At 45.2% G+C, this 16714-nt stretch overlaps 1 protein-coding gene across 1 annotated transcript in view; it reads left to right on the forward strand.

The window, feature by feature from the left end:
- LOC124723156 overlaps positions 1-15377 on the forward strand; it is a 205431-nt gene extending 190054 nt beyond the window's left edge. The window contains exons 4-5 of the mRNA XM_047248346.1: positions 6120-6184; positions 15247-15377. Coding sequence (XP_047104302.1) covers positions 6120-6164 — 45 coding nt within the window. The 3' untranslated portion in view covers positions 6165-6184; positions 15247-15377. The remainder of the gene's footprint in view (positions 1-6119; positions 6185-15246) is intronic.
- The last annotated feature ends 1337 nt before the right edge of the window (positions 15378-16714 follow it).

Below are 16714 nucleotides of genomic sequence, written 5' to 3' on the forward strand. Positions count from 1 at the left end.
GGCCACGGCTGCCGTACAGCTCGCTGCCAATGATCAGTTAGTGTTATACCACCGGTCGCGTCAGTGTCCGTGTATACCAAACAATTAAAATTTTCTGCAGAAATTTTAATACACAGAAAATTCCCAATGTCGGTAATTGGTCGGCCTGTCAGTAGTCGTTTCAAGAAAACATCTGGGAAATGGATTCCGTGTTCCAACATTAAAAATACGCTATGTGATCAAAAGTATCTGGACACCCGCAACACACACACGTTTTTCATATTAGGTGCATTGTGCTGCCACCTACTGCCAGGTACTACATATCAGCGACCTCAGTAGTCATTAGACATCGTGAGAGAGCAGAAGTAGGCGCTCCGCAGAACTCACGGATTTCGAACGTGGTCAGGTGATTGTTTGTGTCACTTGTCATACGTCTGTATGCGAGATTTCCACACTCCTAAACATCCCTAGGTCCACTGTTTCCGATGTGACAATCAAGTGGAAACATGAAGCGACACGTGCAGCACAGAAGCGTACAGGCCGACCTCGTTTGTTAACTGACAGAGACGGCTGAGAGTTGAGGAGGGTCGTAATGTATAATAGCCAGACACATATCCAGACCATCACACAGGAATTCTAAACTGCATCAGGATCCACTGCAAGTACTATAACAATTACGCAGGAGGTGAGAAAACTTGGATTTCATGGACGAGCGGCTGCTGACAAGCCACACATCACGCCGGTAAATACCAAACGACGCCTCGCTTGGTGTAAGGAGTGTAAACATTGGATGACTGAACTGTGAAAAACGTTGTGTGGAGTGACGAATCACGGTCCACAATGCGGCCATCCGATGGAGGGTGGGGGTATGGCGAATGCGCGGTAAACGTCATACGTCATCTGCCAGCGTGTGTAGTGTCAACAGTAAAATTCGGAGGCAGTGTTGTTATGGTGTGGTCGTGTTTCTCATGTAGGGGTCTTGCACGTCTTGTTGTTTTGCGTGGCACTATCACAGGACAGGCCTACATTGATGTTTTAAGCACCTTCTTGCTTCCCACTGTTGAAGAGCAATTCGGGGATGGCGATTGTATCTTTCAATACGATCGAGCACCTATTGATAATGCGCGGTCTGTGGCAAAGTGGTTACACGACAATAACATCCCTGTAATGGACTGGCCTGCACAGAGTCCTCACCTGAATCCTATAGAACTCCTTTGGGATGTTTTGGAACGCCGCCTTCGTGCCAGGCCTTACCGACCGACATCTATACCTCTCCTCAGTGCAGCACTCTGTGATGAATGGGCTGCCATTCCCCAAGAAAACTTCCGGCACCTGATTGAACGTATTCCTGCGAGAGTGGAAGCTGTCATCAAGGCTAAGGATGGGCCAACACCATATTCAATTCCAGCAAGGCGTCACGAACTTTTAAGTTATTTTCAGCCAGCTGTCCGGATACTTTCGATCACATACTGTAGGTCATGACGACTGATATAAGCGAACGGTCAAATCTCTCTCTATCCAAACGAAGGAAGACTGTTTTTCTGCTTAGCTGACTCGACAAACATCTGAAGTGGTCGATGTCACTGATATTTCGACCTATTCATTACATATACTAATATTACACTAATGGCCATTAAAATTGCTACACGAAGAAGAAATGCATATGATAAACGGGTATTCATTGGACAAATATTTTATACTAGAACTGACATGTGATTACATTTTCACGCAATTTTAGTGCATAGATCCTGAGAAATCTGTACCCAGAACAACCACCTCTGGCCGTAATAACGGCCTTGATACGCCTGGGCATTGAGTCAAAGAGAGCTTGGATGGGGCGTGTACAGGTACAGCTGCGCATGCAGCTTCAGCACGATACCACAGTTCATCTAGAGTAGTGACTGGCGTATTGTGACGAGCCAGATGCTCGGCCACCATTGACCAGACGTTTTCAGTTGGTGAGAGATCTGGAGAATGTGCTGGCCAGGGTAGCAGTCGAACATTTTCTGTATCCAGAAAGGTCCGTACAGGACCTGCAACATGCGGTCGTGCATTATCCTGCTGAAAAGGAAATATGTCGTAGGGATCGAATGAAGGGTAGAGCCACAGATCGTAAGACATCTGAAATGTAACGTCCAATGTTCAAAGTGCCGTCAATGGGAACAAGAGGTGACCGAGACGTGTAACCAATGGCACCCCATACCATCATTCCGGGTGATACGTCAGTATGGCGATGACGAATACATGCTTCCAATGTGCGTTCACCGCGATGTCGCCAAACACGGATGCGACCATCATGATGCTGTAAACAGAACCTGGATTCATCCGAAAAAATGACGTTTTGCTGCACGATCCGTTACAGCCATGCGGATAAGATGCCTGTCATCTCGACTGCTAGTGATACGAGGCCGTTGGTATACAGAACGGCGTTCAGTATTACCCTCCTGAACCCAACGATTTCATATTCTACTAACAGTCACTCGATATCGACCAATGCGAGCAGCAATGTTGCTATACGATAGGCTATAATCCGACCTTTATCAAAGTCGGAAACGTGATGGTACGCACTTCTCCTCCTTACACGAGGCATCACACAACGTTTCACCAGGCAACGCCGGTCAACTGCTGTGAGTATGAGAAATCGGTTGGAAACTTTCCTCATGTCAGCACGTTGTAGGTGTAGCCACCGGCGCCAACCTTGTGTGAATGCTCTGAAAAGCTAATCATTTGCATATCATATTATCTTCTTCCTGTCGGTTAAATTTCGCGTCTGTAGCACGTCGTCTTTGTGGTGTAGCAATTTTGATGGCCAGTAGTGTATTTTTTTATTTTGAATATTAGTTGTGCCGCGATCGAACCGGTGGTACATTGTGCTATATTTGTTGATGATCTTTCCGTTAACTGAGTATCATAGACCGAAAGTACTCTTGTTACTCTATAGGTGGACGTGACCGTTCTTTGGTCATTGGTATTAGTAGTTCCTTTCATAATCATATAATAATAAACATACTACCAACTTCACATCTTCCTCTTCTCATGACCGAATGGATTCATTGTGATAGTGATATACGTTCCTCCAAGGCTTCATCTCGGTGCATATCTATGTTACTTATAAGCATATTCCCTACAAGTCGTTACTCACAGAACAACCTTATCTCCGCAAGACTACTCTTTTTACTTAAAATACTAATAAAATATATTTAATTTCCCTTACTTTAACCGTTCAGACGAATAAAATACAGAAAACATTTATCATTTACCTTTCGTACAACATACACACACAATATGGATATTTTATCCTTACTTCATCTCATTTACCCGGTAACACAGATATTAACCTATTCAAAACTTTGCTACTTACTTAACTGCTAATACCCATTTATACAACGTTCTACCTCCGTTATAGAAAAACTTTATTTATTAGGTAACATTATTACATTATATAAATTCATGAACCCCTACAGATGCGTCACATGTTAACAAGATCCATAGCACTCTTTGTTATTCAGCAACCTCTAAGTAGTGTACTTATAATATTTTGAGTCATTTTCCGTTATCAACAAGGCTTCATTCAATATAACCGCATTTATTCTTATTAAATATTATTAGCTCATTAGAACATTCCTTTGACTGCTTCATTCCAGTTTTATTCATCTAACTGTTAAGGCAGAAGTTCCGAAAAATTCTTCGATTGGTAGTCAATTAAGCACTGTTTGCTCCTCTTTATATGAAACAGCCACTTATCCTCGCTGATGAGAACCATAGTGTGAGAGTTGTAAAGGAGCAACTCAAAACACCTGACAATCCAGGTAGAAGTTGGCAGAAAAGTCACTAAGTGTAAGATTGTCAGATTACGCAAAAGGTGTCAATCTGAAGTCGAAGGAGAAAGAAGTGGAGGATATGCAGCTAACGCCACCACACAGTAGCCGCCCATCTGGAGCAGGCCGGTGTATGACTCGTCACATCCCGAGATATCTGAGGAATGTTTCAATAAGTTCTGCGTGACCTAGGGCCGTACTGACAGGCAGCCGGGACGCACTATCAGGCTTGCGAGAGCCAGACGCGGCGTGATAGTGAACCGGCACTTACGTCAACAGGAAACGTGAGTCCACTCACGTATCTGCCTGTTTGCCTGCAGTACTTACTGACAGCATCAAGACACATCTCAAAACCTTCATATGTTCGCACGCCCACACACACACACACACACACACACACACACACACACACACACACACTTTTTTATATTAGATTATTGTGTGTGTGTGTAATTCTGTTTAATTATGTTTATGTGCATTTATGTACTGAATAAGAGTAGGGAAGAAATAGCGATAGAGGGAGTTTTTTGTGTAGGGCAGGGAGAAACATTGATGAGTGGAGAAAAGTGTATAGCAGTGTGATGGAGTGTGACTTAGAGAAGGTGCAGAGCGAGAAGTGAAATGAAATTGTGAGTGGCAGGGGGGGGGGGGGTTGTGGGAGAGAGGGAGGTGGTGAAGGATGGAAAAGGCTCTTTACTTTTTCATGTAATTTCATCAATTATTTTATATAGAATCTGGTTTCCAATATTTATTTGGTCATTGAGCAATTTACTTTGTGTTAATGCCTTTTGTATGTGGGCATTTTCTCGGAAAGGGAGGAGGTGTCTGTCTTTACCGATTTTTATGATACTCGTATGTTTTTCAACATTGCTTGGTCTATGGTGTTCTTATTTTAGATGATCCACGATTGTTGAATGATTTGTACCATATTTAAATGCTCTTCTGTGTCGAATGTCCTGCCAGTCATTCCGACGTATATCTTCTCACAATGTCTGCAACTGAACTGATAGAGTCCAGATTGTTAATATCTGTCTGGTTTTGATTTCAGTTTTGGGGTGTTCTTTTGTATGGAATTGTTTGTTTTGTAAGCAATGTTTATGCCTTGTTTTTTAAATATGTTAGCTATTCCATGTGTGAACTTGGTGTGGTAGGTCACTGTATGCCTTTCTTTTTTGTTGTTGTTGTAGTCCAGGTTGTATGGATTGGTGTGGTTTGGTTAATTTTTTCATTATTTGTCTCTTTATTTTTTGTTTAATTTGTCTACCGTTGTTTCTTTGTGTCCATTTTTAATGGTATTTGTTTTATAATGGCTAGCTCTTTCTGGTAATCAGAAGTGTTTAGGGGGATCTTGTTCAGCTGTTTAGCATGTATCTATTTGCTATTTATTACGAGGGTGAGCTGAAAAGTAATGCCTCCGATTTTTTATTTGAAAGCTCTTAAAGATTTTTGAACAAAACAGACGTTATTAGCATTCTACATCTTTATTCTTCACGTGTACACATTTATTCCTCAACTTTGTCACCCTAGAAACGAACACATTTCTCCGAACGAGATCTGTGTGTTGATACCGTCACTGTAGAATGTGTGACATTTTTCACGGGTCCACAACCTAACTTCTGCTTGCACCACTTCACCATTATCAAAGTGAGGTCCTAGAAGGCGTTTCTTAGGTCTTGGAAACAGATGAAAATCGGATAGGGCCAAGACAGTGAACGATGACAAAGAATCCAAGGCGTTGGGTGGTTTCAGATGGTGCAGCGCTCGTGTGTATTCTGGCATTGTCATGCTGAAGGAGAGCGTTCTCCATGTGTGGCAGAACATTTCGAATTCGAAAACTGATTACAGCACTCTGGTTCTCACGCACCGACATATTTACATCACACACCACCATGTTACACGCTATAGTTCGTAGCCCTCTAGTGACCAAGGACTGCAAATATATCTAGACATGGAGAATAAAGATGTAGAATGTTAGTAACGTTTGTTTTACTTTGTTTGTTTGTTTTACTTTGTTTGTTTTACTTTGTTTGTTTGTTTTACTTGAAAGACTTTCAGAGTTTTCACACAAAAAATGCTGATGCATTATTTTTCAGCACGCTCTCGTATTACTGTTATTACAATTACTGTTATTATTATTATTATTATTATTATTATGTGACAAAATAAGATGATAATTATCAAAATCTTTCCCGCATTCGTCTGTTAAGGAGCTTTAACACTGACATATCTTAATCTCTCTGAAAAAAGCCGTGAGTTAGTGAGACATGAAATCTACTAATTTTCAAGACAAATAAAACAGAATAACAAATTGTTTTGTTGTAGGAGCTGATGGAGAGACACCCAGGAAGCGCAGGAGCGCCCGCATAGCCGCCATCAGGACACGAGCTGTGAGTTTGCTTCCTATGACTTCGGACACTCCTTTCCCCAGTACTGGAACAGCCGGCGTTGCTGGTAACACAGCTTCACGTATATGTACACAGTATAAATGCATCTCTGTTAACGCATTCGCTATATCAAAACGACTATTGTTGAGCAAGAATTGATGCGAAAATCACATTACGAGAAATTACTGTATATTGGCCTCTACCAGAGAATGAGAATTAGAGTGCCATGTATTGTGCTCAGATAACCCGGCCTTCAAGCTTGTTCTCAAGTATGCGGTTGAGAAAACGTAAGTTATTCAATGTCTCGATTTGATAACGAAATAGACGGATTCAAATGTGTGCCAACGTTTGTCATAGTTACTCTCAGAATCGCTACTGTACATTCAGAATCACAGGGCAGAGAAAAATTACTTTCCCTGGCTTTTTTAACCATGTTTCCGTCCTTAGCATTTGTCAATGAATGAACTAGAAAATGACGATGCAATTGCAAGTAACGTTATCCAGTCCTGGAGGTATTGCAGTACTTCTTACCACTGATACATTTAACATTTTTTTAATGACAGGAAATAATAATAATAATGCCTTTGCCTAAGTTCATTACAATTTTTCTCGAATGAAGGATCAATTTCCACATCAAATCATTCCGCAAATTTCGTTACATGCCACAAATCTAAGCAACATGTGTAGCCTGAGACAAACGCACAAATCCATATAAGTAATGTATTGTTCACAGAACTCTTTATCACCCATCTACCCAGCTTCTTGACTTTTATAGGTTGTTGTAAATGCGTAGAAATTGCGAGATAAGTAGCACTCGGTGTCACTGGTATTTTCCTTACCGTTTGAGCAGTACGAAAACCCACCACTACCAGCGGTTATTTATTACTGAATGTCTAGTGGGTGATGGTAGAGATATATTGCCGCCCCGGACTTTTATGTGTAATCGCTGTCTCAACAGTTTAGCTACTGTCACATCCAAATGCTCTTTTAATTGCTCTCCACATCGCTTTTGTGAAATTTCAACTCATGCAGGACAAAATTGGATATTATCTTTTTGTATGTATACTATCTCAAGAACGTTGAGCACTCATCTGTCTCCTTGTTTTCGCTCATGTGCGCATAGACGATACTTTACGGTACAATAACGTCTGACGGCGCTTAGACGTGTTGAATTTACATCGTTGTATTTCATCTACAATGACCTAATTAAGATGCACTTCACTACAACACTAGAATCCAAGGTGTTTGGAAAAGTTCGAATATACTGGAAAAACAGCACATCACAAATCAAAAGCCGCGATTTAAGTTACGTCGTATGGTTTTGTCCGTTGTAAGACTCTGAAGTGTAGTAGCAGCTGTACTAATTTATATTTTCCTTCATTCCTGCACATTGATACTTCTTCTCGCGAAATAAGTGATATAGAATTAACTGTAAATATTTTTTGTCGATGGCTGAGGTGAGTGAGTGTGGAGTGTTTTTGCTGTACGTGTTAAGGAGGAAAGGGAGATTGCGAAACACGATGCCGCTATACAACCATCTCCTCCCGAGTGACTCCATAGCACCACAGAGCTTAACGTTCGCGAGGCACGGATCACCATCGATAGTCTCTCATGTCTTCACTCCATTAGATGCTGCGGAGATACCTGGAATTCAGTCCCGCAGATTGATGAACAGTCTAGTGATCCAGAACTTGACGCAGCCTCCTTTCCTTCTGTTTCACTTCCGGACGTAGTCGGCTAGTATACTGGTGGTGGAAGGAATGGTCGTCATTTGTATTTGGCCTCAAGGGAAGCAACATTGATGTATTATAGTTCCTCTTCGCCAGTTTGTGGGCCTGTTTTCTGCGGTAATTTCGAGAACTCTTTACAGTGTCTCATAGAATGAGAACATGTGCCACTGTTGATTGTGATCGTGAGTATGATGGGGACGTCGAAGGAAAGAAGGATGTGGTAAGGGTGTCTGGTCCCACTAGTCTGGTATTGGGGAGGACAGTGCTTCAAATCCGAACCAGGTTTAGGAATTGCGTGATTTCCTTAAGTGGCCCAGAAATGTCGGGAATGTTCCTGCGAAATGGACACGGTCGACTTCCTTCGCCATCCGTCCCCAATTTGGGGTCGTGTCCAGTTTCTACTGTTCTTGTCGTTAGAGGGATGTTAAACCCCAGTACTCCTTCCTTCACGACACCACACTGTATCTATATGATATAATTACGAATGAAAGTCAGCAATTAAAAGTCACAGGAAGGGAATGATCCTTGTCGTAAGATATATGTAGAATTTGCCCAAGAACAGTACAGAATGTCCCACAGGTTCATTGCGCTCAGTATTGAGTACAGTGCTTCAATTAGCCTCTGAAACCTATTTGCAGAGATTACTTAATAATCGCAAAATTTTCAAATAATAATCGTCGCCACATTTAGGCGTCTTCAGGTGTAATAAGATCGAATAACCTGCGCCCATATTGTTGCTGATGTCGTCCAGTACCCAATGTGTCTATCGTCTACTCGGAAAACGTACGTTTGTTTGTCTTTGAAAGCTACCTACGCCCAGGTAGAGTTAGAAAAGATGAAGGTACGATGTAACCTTTATATATTGAGTACATCAGTAACAAGTATTGTAATGTTCCCGCTTCTCTTCTGCCCTGAAGTCGCAAAAGGACGTCCACTGTCATCCAGGCGGTACAGTCGATGCGCTAAACACAGGATTTCGATATTACAATACGTATTACAATACGTTTTGTGAAGGGAACATCAATCAGCGTGGCTGGATAAACTCCTCTGCACTCCTAATGGAGGGTTAGAGGCAAAATAGATTGTCTGGAGACTACACTCCATTTTCCACAATGTCAGTGCGCAGTTCTGTTGCTTTCTACTCTGGAAATTTGCAGGTAGTGGTCATCACTACGAGGCAGATCAACATTTTTATCTCTGTTTGGAGCGTAGAGATGATATTATTGGTTTCCATTTAACCTCGCCAAGTAGCCGCCCGAATAGCCGTCCGCGATAAAGCGCCACTTCTGCGACAGGGAGATGCGCCAACTATGGATCGACGAGGGTCAGTGTGCCTGCCAGCCTTGTGTGGTTTTTAGGCGGTTTTTCACATCCCACTAGGTGAATGCCCTGCTGATATTCGATGTCCTCTTCCGTTACACGATTTTAAAAACTTTCACTCACATTCACAAGGACAACACTACATGCAGATCGTTCGGGTACACACATTCTGTCCGAGGGGTAATAGTGTGGCTACAAGAAGGATGTGCGGCATTCCCTTAAACTAACCATGCCACATCTATTAATGATCATACACACCCTACGCCGATGCGTTATATAGGCACAAGCAAATGATGAACGATGATTAAACCTCGCCAAGCCCGTATCATTCACTAAAACACCACCGTCCACCCAAGTACTGGTTCTGCAGTCTGACTCAGGACGTACGCGCTTCGTAAAGGCTAGAATGCAGAAAAGTGCCTCAGCAGAATCCCACACTGGCTAGCGGGAACACACATTAGATTTCGATTGTCTTTCCATATTGAAAACACAATTTGGTTGATCACTCAAGATCACCAACTAGTGACTCTTTTGAGAAGCACACTTTAAATCCTCCGCCCCACAGAGCACACAACTCCACCTTCACCCGCGAGGGCCATCGCCCGTCTCCTCGATTTCGCGAGCTCCCACAATGCTCCACGAAATTATTTGAGATTTAGGCGTTCCCACCAGTCTAAATCAGGAGCAAACTGCGGGCGTTTTCATTACCCATTTCCCGTTCCAGCTAGCAGAGCTTCTCTAAGATGTTGATTCCTGGCAGCACTTCATAAGTTTCTGTGCAACGGGTGTCGGAAAACACCGACCATCGCGGGAAATAACTAAGCTGTAACAGCACCACGCAGGCTCCGGCAACAACCCATTTAGGAGGGTTAGGGAAAGGCTGGCCCTTTGCCACTTCCTTCCTTCCCCCTGTTACTGGCAGTGGCGGGAACTACAGCGTGACCAGGAAACGATACGTTACAACCGGAATCTATTGTTTGCATTGTTAAAATGTAGGCTCAACCACCACTCAAAAAGTAAAAGCACGAAAAGCTAAGAGGCCTTCGTCACCAGAATTATTCTACAAGCCTCCTATAATAGCGGTAAACATAAAAAGATAAATAAAAGTATCCAAAATCTGCGGCGATTTCCTTTCTAACCGCGTCTTTCTACACTACTGGCCATTAAAATTGCTACACAACGATGATGACGTGCTACAGACGCGAATTTTAACCGACAGGAAGAAGATGCTATGATATTCAAATGATTAGCATTTCAGTGCATTCACACAAGGTTGGCGCCAGTGGCGACACCTACCACGTGCTGACATGAGGAAAGTTTCCAACCGATCTCTCATACGCAAACAACAGTTGACCGGCGGTGCCTGGTGAAACGTTGTTGTGATGCCCCGTGTAAGGAGGACAAATGCGCACCATCACGTTTCCGACTTTGATAAAGGTCGTATTGTAGCCTATCGCGATTGCGGTTTATCGCATCGCGACATTGCTGCTTGCGTTGGTCGAGATCCAATGACTGTTAGCAGGATATGGAATCGGTGGGTTCAGGAGGGTAATACGGAATGCCGTGCTGGATCCCAACGGCCTCGTATCACTAACAGTCGAGATGACAGGCATCTTATCCGCATGGCTGTAACGGATCGAGCAGCCACGTCTCGATCCCTGGGTCAACAGATGGGGAAGTTTGCAAGACAACAACCATTTGTACGAACAGTTCGACGATGTTTGCAGCAGCATGGACTATCAGCTCGGAGACCATGGCTGCCGTTACCCTTGACGCTGCATCACAGACAGAAGCGCCTGCGATGGTGTACTCAACGACGAACCTTGGTGCACGAATGGCAAAACGTCATTTTTTCGGATGAATCCAGGTTCTGTTTACAGCATCATGATGGTCGCATCCGTGTTCGGCGACATCGCGGTGAACGCACATTGGAAGCGTGTATTCGTCATCGCCATACTGGCGTATCACCCGGCGTGATGGTATGGGATGCCATAGGTTACACGCTCGGTCACCTCTTGTTCGCATTGACGGCACTTTAAACAATGGACGTTATATTTCAGATGTGTTACGACCCGTGGCTCTACCCTTCATTCGATTCCTGCGAAACTCTACATTTCAGCAGGATAATGCACGACCGCATGTTGCAGGTCCTGTACGGGCCTTTCTGGATACAGAAAATGTTCGACTGCTGCCCTGGCCAGCACATTCTCCAGATCTCTCACCAATTGAAAACGTCTGGTCAATGGTGGCCGAGCAACTGGCTCGTCACAATACGCCAGTCACTACTGTAGATGAACTGTGGTATCGTGTTGAAACTGCATGGGCAGCTGTACCTGTACACGCCATCCAAGCTCTGTTTGACTCAATGCCCAGGCGTATCAAGGCCGTTATTACGGCCAGATGTAGTTGTTCTGGGTACTGATTTCTCAGGATCTATGCACCCAAGTTGCGTGAAAATGTAATCACATGTCAGTTCCAGTATAATATATTTGTCCAACGAACACCCGTTTATCATCTGCATTTCTTCTTGGTGCGGCAATTTTAATGGCCAGTAGTGTAAAATGTGCTTCAACACAGGTCATATAGTTAATAAAATAAACTAAGGTTCATCCTCGTAAGCAGCTCGCGAATACAGGAAGTGTCATAGGCAACAGTTGTTCGTGTGTAGTTTCTGCGTTCCTCCAGGAAAGACGCACCGGGTTACAAACAATCATGTAACACGATGAGCACTTCGTGTGCATTATCAAAACATCAAAAACTTTCTCGCCAATGATCAGAGATAATGTACACCCCCGGGTCTGTCCCAGTGCCAGTATCACCTGTTGTGAGCCAGCTTGCCTCACAGGAGGATACAACGGCTTTATGACACCCTTCCCAACGGAGTAAGTACATGTACATTGGCTAGAGTAGGCGCAACGTCATACTGATGAGTGGGCTAATTCTTCCATGTTCTTTGTAAATTTGGCTCAGTTCTGTAATCCATGAAATAACAGAAGATACCCTCCCACCCATCAAGTTCCATTCCGCTTCCTCCTCCCCTTCCGAGTGCTTCATTTTTAGGGTTCTGCTCCGCAGTCGGTATAGACTCATTTCTGTGTCAGTCTGTCTTTGTGCCCATAGGCTAAAGCCTCTTTCTCTCACGAGCGGGCAGAGGTATCAAGTTGAAATTTATGTCACAGACAACGGTCCCTTGGTGATGTTAAAAAAAATTGAAGCTTGTAAGACAGTGCAATCAAGAGATACGGCCATTTATGTCGCATATTTCGATACTAGAAACTCACTCATCAAAACCTATAGATGGTCTATCTGTATACATAATGAAGTTTGTACGGAACGCTCAGAGGGTGAGTCCTACGCGCACTTGTCCGGTTTACTTTTTAGCAGACAGTGTACTTAGATCCAAGAATTGTAGTTCAAAATGGTTCAAATGGTTCTGAGCACTATGGGACTTAACTTCTGTGGTCATCAGTCCCCTAGAACTTAGTACTACTTAAACCTAACTAACCTAAGGACATCACACACATCCATGCCCGAGGCAGGATTCGAACCTGCGACCGCAGCAGTCCCGCGGTTCCGGACTGCGCGCCTAGAACCACTAGATCACCGCGGCCGGCAATTGTAGTTCATCCACACTGTTTGCAAGATATCGTGTATGGATAAAGAAACCTATACTGACGGAAAAACAATCGCAGTACCAAAAAATAATTAACGTAGAATAGTGAAATTTCGAGAATCCATTTGTGTAGTTGACATATTTAAGTGATTAACATTGCAAGATGACAGGATAATGTATGCTCAAGGTAGCCATTGTAAATGTGAAATTCTGGTACGTTAATAACCAGTGCAACCGCCAGAATGTTGAATGCGAGCACGCAAACTTGTATGCATTGTGTTGTACAGGTTTCGGATGTCTGTTTGTGGGACGGAGTCCCTGCCTGTTGCACTTGGTCGGTCAGTACACGGACGGTTTATGCTATTTGTTGATGACGCTGGAGTTGTCGTCCGATGATGTACCGTATGTGCTCGATTGGAGAGAGATCTGGTGATCGAGCAGACCGATCCTGTTGGAAAACACCCTGTGGAATGTTGTTCACGAATGACAGCACAACAGATCCAGTCACCGGACTGACTTATAAATTTTCAGTCGGGATTCTTGGGACAGCCATGAGAGTGCTCGTGCTGTCATACGAAATCGCAACCCAGACAATAACTCCAGGTGTAGGTCCAGCGTGTCTAGCAAGCAGACAGATTGGTTGCAGGCTCTCAACTGGCCTTCATCTAAACAACGCACGGCCATCAGTGGCACCGAGGCAGAACCAGCTTTCATCAGAAAAGACAAACTACCTCCCTCCAGCACTCTACCGAGCTCTTGCTCGACACCACTGAAGTCACAAATGGCGGTGGTTTCGGGTAAGTGGAATGCACGCTACGTGGCGTTTAATTCGGAGCTGTCCTTGAAGTAACTAATTTGTAACGGTTAGTGGTGTCGCTGTGGTGTCAAATGCTGCTCAGATTGGCGCTGGAGATGCCGTACGATGCACCAGAGCCATACTGCGAACACGGTGGTCTTCTCTCTCGGTAGTGCCATGTGGCCGTTGGCAGCCCAGTCTTCTTGCGACCGTACATTCTCGTGACCGTCGCTGCCAGTAATCATGTATAGTGGCTACATTCCTGCCAAGTCTTTCTCCAGTATCGCAGAAGGAATAGAGTTTCTTGTAGCCCTATTAAACGACCTCGTTCAAACTGAGTGAGTCGTTAATAATGGCGTCTCTGTTGCCTTAAAGGCATTCTTGACTAACATCAACTCACCACGTCCAGTATCAAACGAAAACTAATGCTCACCACCGTTATAGCGTGTGTTTACACAAACCTGATTTGTATCCTCATAGTGGCGCTATTAACGCCACTCTTACACGAGTTGCGCGAAACGTGAATAGACATAATATTTCAGTAGTAGAAACACGCCTATCAACTTTCGGTTATGTCGCACGACTACTCCTCGGTCTTACGACTTCTTTCCGTCAGTGTGTATACAGAGTGAATATTAATAAAACCGGCAAACTACAGGGGCGCATTCCGGCCGGTAAATGGAGGAGGAAAGGTCCTACAAACATGTGACAGGGATGCACCGTTGCCACGGTAAATTGCGCTGACGAGTGGGTCCTTTGACCACGTGCCGTATGTTCCTTGTGTGTTGCGGGCTGTGATTGACGCAGCGTACTGTAAGCTGCAGAACTGTCCGGAGTTAGTGTCGGGAACAAGCCGAAATGGTGTTTCTCTACAGCTAAGCAAATGGAAACAGTCGGGAGGCGGAATTAGTATCCGCACGACGGTTTGGTTTAGCGAGGAAGCCCACATTCATTTGGGTGAATTCGCCAATAAGCAAAATTGGCGCATTTGGGAGGACTGAGAATCCGCATTTCGCGGACTACCAAACATGGTGTACTCACAGTTCGCCGCCTTCCTGCGCATTCGTCTGTCTGAAAGGACCCACGATCAGACAAATTTCCAAATAAGGCTCGAAATATTGTGCGATGTGGTTGGTGTCTGTGAGGGTACTTGTTTCGGTATAGCTGTACTGCCTCTCGACCGTTCGTTCCCATCTGCACGACCGCATACAAACACCGTCTCGTTTACGACACGAAATCCGCAGAATTCTGCTGCTTACAGTACGCTACGTCAATCACACAGCCTGCAACACACGTGGAGCACACGGCACGTGGTCAGAGGAACTTTCATTCGTCATCGCCGTCTACCGTGGCAACGATGCATTTGCGGACACACATTCGCAGGACTTTTTTCGTCCATTTCCCTTCAGGAATCGACCCGTGCAGTCTGTTTTTTAATGTTCACCCTGTATTTAATTACGTTCGTACAGAATCCTCAGAGCGCGACTGCTCCTCGCGCTTGTCCGGTCTTTTCGTCTGGGATTGTATTTAGATCAAAGAATTGTAATTAACCATTTCTGTTTGTAAGATGTCGTGTACGAATAAAAGAGACTTTTTTTCTTTTTAGGTTTTACGTTCGCAAGCACAGACTGCTTTAGAAGCGTACACAGTGCTGCGAGCGAGAAGTAAAACTTGTGAGCAGCGCGAGGCGGGCAGCCACTGGCCACAGCCGGAGCCGCAGCCACAGCCGCAGGGGACGGCCCGCAGCACGCCGCCGCCCCCGCCGCCCCTGCAGCGCAGCCCGCAGGAGTCGGGGCGGCTGTCGCCCGCGCCGGCGGACACAGCCGCGTCGGCCGAGGCTGCCGCCGCTCAGTGCGCGCGGGCGCGCCACGCCAGCCTGGCGCACGTGCTGTGGCGCACGCTGGTGCTGATGCACAGCAACCGCCTGCTCGCGCTGCAGGTGGAGGCGCTGAAGCGCGAGACCTCGGCCTTCGTCTGCTCCGTGCTCAGCAACCCGGAGAACCACGCGCTGCTGCCGCCGGCGCCGTCGTCGCCTGCCAAGCAGCAGCAGCAGCCGGCTTCTCCGTGACGCCTCTGCTAGCGGTTCGTCCCTGTACCTGCACTGCTCGCTACAGGGGGCATCAGTGTAACAGTGTACCAGAAACTCTAGTTAAGCGAGTCCGCTCTCAGCCATCTGGGGATGGAGACAGCGAACACAGACTGAAGTTGAAAGTCAGCGATAGCAGGCATTTCTCACTAGTCTTTTCCACTGGAACGGAAGAGAAGGTTTGCCCGAGGAAACATATGAAATACAATGGTCAGTCACACATAATGTCTGACACCCATTCTTTAGTTCTTACATCCCTTCCATAAATTGCGCCAACCCGCTCGGTAGCCGAGGCTATCGACACACACTAAAGCTGCAGGCCCTCGATCGAGAGGCAGTGCCCGATCTGAAAACAAAAAGCGGTTCCGGTATTGTAACCTTCCGGAGGGGGGGGGGGGGGAGTTTTCTCAAATTTAGACTTCTTGAAACCTTATTTTAACGCTTTCTTGCGCATTTTAAAAGTGCGAACGCAAAATGTGTGTTGGTAAAAAATAAAGATTTACGGTACTACATCTCATAATCTGTGGTTCTGATTTTTCTGTCGTCAGATGTACCGTCACAGATCGAGCACTCTCGAGAAATAACTGCTTAGGAGAGAATGTCATCACCAGAATGTGGTCGGTGAGGAGAGGACCGGAGAGGTGACGTCGTACAGTTGCTGATAACGCAACTGCGCGCCGGTATCCTGCAGTGTCACCTGGAGCGCGCCCACGTGACACTGTCGACGGATGGCGCGCTAATCTCGGTGATATTTGGCACGAGCAGACTATATGCTGACACTGGCTTTTCATTTTTCTCAAGGCCATCGTCGACAAAAGAACACATCATTGCCCTCTACATTCACTCACGAGTCACCTACGCAAAACAGTTACACGCAGTACACCTGAAACCCGAGCTGTCGAAGTGTGAAGTGGTACTAAATCGAAAGTCTCGAATCAGCCCACGAGGCGCTCTGTACGGATAAATCTTATTGCCCCGCACTTAGAGC

The sequence above is a fragment of the Schistocerca piceifrons genome, chromosome X (genome assembly GCF_021461385.2).
Source record: "Schistocerca piceifrons isolate TAMUIC-IGC-003096 chromosome X, iqSchPice1.1, whole genome shotgun sequence".
Taxonomy (NCBI): Eukaryota; Metazoa; Arthropoda; class Insecta; order Orthoptera; family Acrididae; genus Schistocerca; species Schistocerca piceifrons.